Consider the following 6,000-nt stretch of genomic DNA (forward strand, 5'->3'; position numbering starts at 1 on the left):
TTTGTGAATGGAGATATCCCTAAATGTGAAATTTGCATTCCTTTCTTTTTTAGATGTGGCCAACTGGTTCCCCAAAAACACAGATGCCTCTTATAAACTGTGAGTATGCATACTGCTCCCTGTTCTGTGTCCTCGCTGTTAAGCATAACATTGTTCTGTTTTCCATAAATGGAGTTCCTCTTCAGCATAGCAACTGTCAGATTTGGACTCAGTCTTTACAACTAAAAATAGCAGCTATAGTTTATGAATAGAAGCAAGTTTTCCAGTCCATTATTTTTTGTTTCATTCTCAGGTCCAGAGAGGAATATGGGTGACACAGACATACAGTGTAAACTTTTTAGATGAAGAAAGAACAGTTTTAGATATACACCTTATTGCAAAGTTACTTCACAAAAGTGTGAAAAGTCACCCTCATGTATTTAATTTTAAAAAACAACAAGCCTAATTCTCTGGGTTAGTAGACTAAAAGTAATAAATAGAGTTATGTGGTGCTTTGATGCTTTTTATTTTATATAATGAGATTGTTATTTTCAGTGATTATTTTCATGTCATCCACATCACTGATCCTTGGACAGTCACTGCACATGACCTAATAAATAACCTAGTTCTATCAAGGCTAATAACCGCCAAGGCTCTGAAAAAATGTCTCTCTCCGAACTGAATAAGACATTTAATTGACCCAGAAGGAAAAGGATGTAACTTGTGACTTGTGGTCTAAAATCACTCAAAGTGATTATTAAGACTAGGAAAGTGCTATATAAATGCAAACGCATTATGTTTTGAACAGGATATGTTTGAAAGCAGTCCATTGGACTAGAGTTGATACACTTGACAACAAGCTCCAAACTGTGCAGCATACTGCCTTAGCCTGAGGAATGTGTCTAACTGCACTGGTTTCCACACTTTGTGTTAAAGGCGTGTTACGGTCCGGGCCATAATTTGAATCCCGGTGGCTGTTTTTTTGTTCTGTGTTCTGTGTTTAAAAGTCTACAGGTCATTCCTGATTGGACAGCTGGCGGCTGCTGATTGGCTTCCTGATCAAGTAACTGTTTTGAAAAACCCTCTCCAGCAGTTGTCTCGCGACAGCAACTGACAGCAGCAGCAGACCCGTCCTTGGCCTCCAAACTCTGTGACTTATGTGCGCATGTCTTCCTAAGGACTGTTGAGCTTTGTAAATAGATTACTTTTCACTTGTAAATAGGTGCTGAAGCAGAAGGGGTGAACTGCCTTATTATTGTCTGTACTGTTTTCTCTTGTTTATTCAGTTAGGAGTAGCACTTGTCTTTTGTTTGGTTTTTGTTTCACCTAGAGTTTAGATAGCACCTCCATTTTTGAATAAGCTTGTTTTGTTTGTTCTCCCTGGAGTTAAGCTTCAGTTTAGACACAATAAACCACCTTTAACTTGTAAATCGGCTTCTGGGTATGGTTTTGGGAAACAGGTCACTTTGCTTTTAACCCTTATGTTGCGTTCCGGTACCCCTACACCGGGACGTAACAGGTGTTAAATATATTAAAGTGACAGTACGCTACAGTAATAACAGACACTGATGTTATTAGAATATCATGTGTATGTGTGTGAGAGATACAAAGATACAGTAATTGTACTGCTGTGGGTCATTGTAAAGAAGCAATTGGAAGGAACAAGCTCCTAAATCCCTCCTTGACACACTGGTTGCCACAGCCTGTCGCTGAAGGAGTTGCTCAGTGTTGTCAAAAAGACCTGCATGGGGTGGAAGGTGTTCTGTAACAGGGATGACAGCTTGGCCACCATGGTTGACACCAAGCTTTTTCTATTTTTTGGAGCTGTAATAGAGAGTGCCACCAAAATATGTCTTTATTTTTATATTGGATTTTGCATTTGCTACTAAAATGGTTTTTGCTACTAAAACTTCTGTTGACCAGTGCTGTTAAGATAACATTTTAAGAGTATACAACAAAGAGAAAAGAAAAGAAAAAGCAGTAATGGAGTCATTGCTCGTTCCTGTAAATATTGACACTGGCTTGGTACCCATCAATGACATCTTCTGTTTAGGTAGCCATGTAGGGAGGTAAGACACCATAAGCAAACCAGACAGAAAAAGAGATGGAACAAGAGGACTATGAAAACACACTTTCCTTTTGTAGAACTTGGTTTGATGTGGTTTGTTAATGTGTGTGTGTGTATACAATACTGACCGGTCTCTAGACCTGTGTGACTGAGGTCAAGTTAAATTGCATTTTGTGCTGCTCTTCCACAGACATCTCCCCTATTGCATTTTTGCACCTCTAATGTACAGCAGACTAAGCAGAAGGGAGAGCAATAAATGAGTCATTTATCCATCAGATCATTATCTGTGCTGTGAGAATGCCTGATTTACAGTTTAGTTATGTAGAATCAGAAAAGTGCAACAAAAAATCTAAAATAAATTACAAATTATAATTTGTGTATGTAGAATTAGAGCTGAAGTGCTTAGCTAATTAAAACACTGATTCTGTATTAATTCTTGTCTAATTACTTAATTACATAAAATTCAAACAGACTATTTTCTCACAGTCAGTGGTGTAACTTTGAATATTTTAAGTAATTTCTAAATATACTTGCAAATTTTTGTTAGTTAATTATTTAATTGCAGGAGTTATTTTTACTGTAATATTTTAGTGCTTTTTTACACTTCTTCCTGCCTACAGTAACTGTTATTGTACTTAACTATGTTAGTTTTCTATTAAAATTGTTTTATTGAAAGAGATACTTGATAATGCTCTACCATCTCAGCATAAAATAACTGAATATTTTCCCCTTAGCTGTGATGCCCATGAGTCTTCCGCCTGTCTGAAGCAAGATTATTTCTTGTGACGTTCACACTCTTAAGTCCAGCTAAAAACAGAAATCTGCTTGATTGTTGATCAGGCGGTTTCCTGAAACCAGATCCTCATTCTTGAACACATGTTTTGTTAAATTTGGAATGTCACGTCACTGAAGAGATGATAGCTTCTCCACCCTACTGGAAAATACAGTTGGTATACTTATAGCCAGTCACATGTATGGATCAATTCTGTCAATAATGAGGAAGAAAGAGGGGATACAAAATCAAAAGATGAACACAAAAAGCAGCTTTTATATGTAAGCTGTGATTCTCTCCTAGGGATTATATCATTATATCTGGTATTAAATCACTGTATTCTTGGCGACCTATTGCCTGTTCAACCATCCTTGGGGTGACAGTGAATTCATAAGGGATTGCCAAAAGTCAGCAGAGAAGTTTGTCTTCGTGACACCCTTTGTTGCTTTTAACTACAAAGGGTGTCACAACCCAAAATTTACAGTTACAGTTAGTCCTCTTCAGTCATGTAGCCCTCAGTTACTTCTAACATTCTGTGCACATAACCTGCACAGCTACTTTTAGAGCAGTTTTGCCCAGTGCTTTCATAGCATCAATCCCTGGAAAATGTAAATCAAATCTGCCAGGAATAAACATGAGCATGTTGAAGTGGCAGGTGAGAAAGTTGTTAAAGACAAAATCTATTTATTTTTTTTTTATTGTAGCCTCTCCTACATTTATTTCCCACAGCAGTCAGTTGGTGGTTATTTTAGTGTCTATATTAGAACATTTGCTCTGTTTTATCACAATAGCTAAATCACATAGATAGAGCCATATATACTTGCACAATAAACCAACTTTTGTATAGACCTTTAGCTTGAATTCAAGGTTCACTGTAGCTGCTTTTCAATAATTTTAGAGGCTCTGAAGTAACTGGACAAACAAACAATTTTAAACATGAGGACTGCATTTAATACTTGGATTAAATTAATTTCAAGTCAATGACTGCCTGAAGTGTAGACTTCATCAGATGTTGTATTTCGTCCTTTGAGGTCCCCTGCCAGGCCTTTCACCCAACTGAGGTCAGTTGCTGTTTTTGTGGCACTCACTTGCCAGTATGATTGAATCATAATGTATATAAGTATGATTCCATCAAACTTATTTACATGGATAATGAAAAATTCCATAGATTATGGCTCACTTTGCTGCTATGTTTGAAGGTTCTCCATGCATGAGCCGTGTTCTGTAAATACTTATATCCCATATCTAGTAAAAATCATTGCCAGTTTCTTTATACTTCAATTCCACAGCCTGCTGCTACATCTAAACTACAGATTATATCACCAGTGAATTATATTCAAATGAAGCTTAACTGTTTAAGAGGGGAAGAATGTGGATTCTATAACTTACACATATTTACACCAGTGGACGTGAGTCATACTTGTATGTCCATCTATTATTGAATAAAAAGGAAAGTTCTGGTTTTCTGTTCTGAAATGTAGCTCTTAAACAGCACAAATACAACTGAATGAGAGACTGAGAGCAAAACAAAATGGTTGCCAAGTAGCATATAATGTCCAGCAGGGTAATATTTAGAGATATTATAAAGGTGCAATTGTGAGGAGTTGACTAATTACATTCTTTTATATACAAAATAAAATACCTAATCACACACACCTAAAACAAGAGGCAAGAACTCACCCCACTGGAGAAAACCAGAGACATACTTCTCCCTTGCGAAGGGTGAAGAGTAGAATTCCTGATAGACGCCAACCAGTAGATCCAACAGTGTCTGGAGTCCAACAGGTCCTGTGGTCCGGTAGCCCTCTGCCAGATCAGATGCACCTAGGTCAGGCCCTGCTGACATTTTTCCCAGGGGGTGAGGGCTTGGTTGTTTGTTTTAGTGCTGTAGTGAAGCCCTGATTTCCATGACTTGGATTTAAAGCAACTTTAAATCACTTTAAATCTTCAGAGTTTGCAGTTTCTCCCGTTTGACTCTTTAAAATTATGTCTATAGTAACAGTCGACTTTCTCCAGATCACGACCTAATTCTACTCCAAAGCCCTCCTCAATTGCCTTTCCTTTCTAGCTGTTCTGCTTGATCACAGAACATGAGCAAAGGTTTTCATACAGACATCCTCTTTTTCATCATGTTCTCTATCCCTCCCTCAGTTTACTGTCACTTACACTCTCCCTCGCTTGTATATCTGTCAGATGCCTGAATGTCTGTCTGGGTCTCTCCTTTTTCTTCTCTTCCCATAGCCGTGCGTCTGTTAAGCCTGCAGTTTCTCCAACTCTGACTCAACACCTTTTTTGGTCTGGATCTCCCTCTCGCTGTCTTTCAGCTGCCCCTTTTCAAAGTAATCCAAAGTTCCTACTGCAACAGTTTAAGGTAATAGCAAAGCACTGAACTGTTCAGAAACAATTCCTCTTTTCATTTTGTGCATTAGTAGCTCTTTTTATTACCACCCCTTGTTTGCTTTTATTCCCTGTCCTTCCTCTTGTGATAGAGCAAAGAGGAACTGCTGACCTGAATCAGTTCTAGATTTTGCTTTTGTTTTGAAAATGCAAATCTCTTATTTTGTCAACTGTCCAAAATCTTTTTTTAGTTCTCTTCATTTTTTCTCCTGTCCCACCCTTCTTGCCTCTCTATTATCCTTCTCAGTTCTCATCATGTGATATTTTTGTCACTCATTCTCTCAGGAATGCAGTCGAAGCCGTTTCCTCTCATCTAGTTCAATGGTTTTGAAAAATCGTATTGTTAGGGTTAAAATTGTTTGTTCATCTCTTACTACTGTTTGTATCCCTCTTTTGTCCTTGGCTGCCTTAGCTGTAGTGATCTGTCTGTACTCTCTTTAACAAGATTTTTTTTCTTGTCCCCAACTTTTCATTCTTTGACATTCCAAACAACCTGCCTCTTTTCCTCTCTCTCTCTTCCATTTCTCCTCCTTATTTATAAACACACCCACCTTACACTGAACACCACATACATTATATATGTGTGTGTCTATCTATCTATCTATCTATCTATCTATCTATCTATCTATCTATCTATCTATCTATCTATCGATCGTAGTGAGAGAGCGAGAGAGAGAGAGACAGTCAAGCCCATAATTATTCATACCCCTGGCATATTTTGACTTAAAGTTACTTTTATTCAACCAGCAAGTGGTTTTGTTTTTTGTTTTTTTTGACCAGAAAT

General features: G+C 37.7%; 1 protein-coding gene across 4 annotated transcripts in view; it reads right to left on the reverse strand.

The window, feature by feature from the left end:
- Window positions 1-5,114, reverse strand: part of LOC116316876 (myotonin-protein kinase) — a 91,457-nt gene extending 86,343 nt beyond the window's left edge. For all 4 annotated transcript variants that reach the window (XR_005614708.1, XM_039618916.1, XM_039618915.1 and 1 more), the window contains exon 1: window positions 4,500-5,114. Coding sequence is in view for 3 of the 4 variants with exons in the window: in XM_039618916.1 (XP_039474850.1) it covers window positions 4,500-4,665 (166 nt within the window). In the remaining variant the exon portion in view is untranslated. The remainder of the gene's footprint in view (window positions 1-4,499) is intronic.
- Between the last annotated feature and the right edge of the window lie 886 nt (window positions 5,115-6,000).

Source organism: Oreochromis aureus, linkage group 10 (genome assembly GCF_013358895.1).
Source record: "Oreochromis aureus strain Israel breed Guangdong linkage group 10, ZZ_aureus, whole genome shotgun sequence".
NCBI classification, from domain to species: domain Eukaryota; kingdom Metazoa; phylum Chordata; class Actinopteri; order Cichliformes; family Cichlidae; genus Oreochromis; species Oreochromis aureus.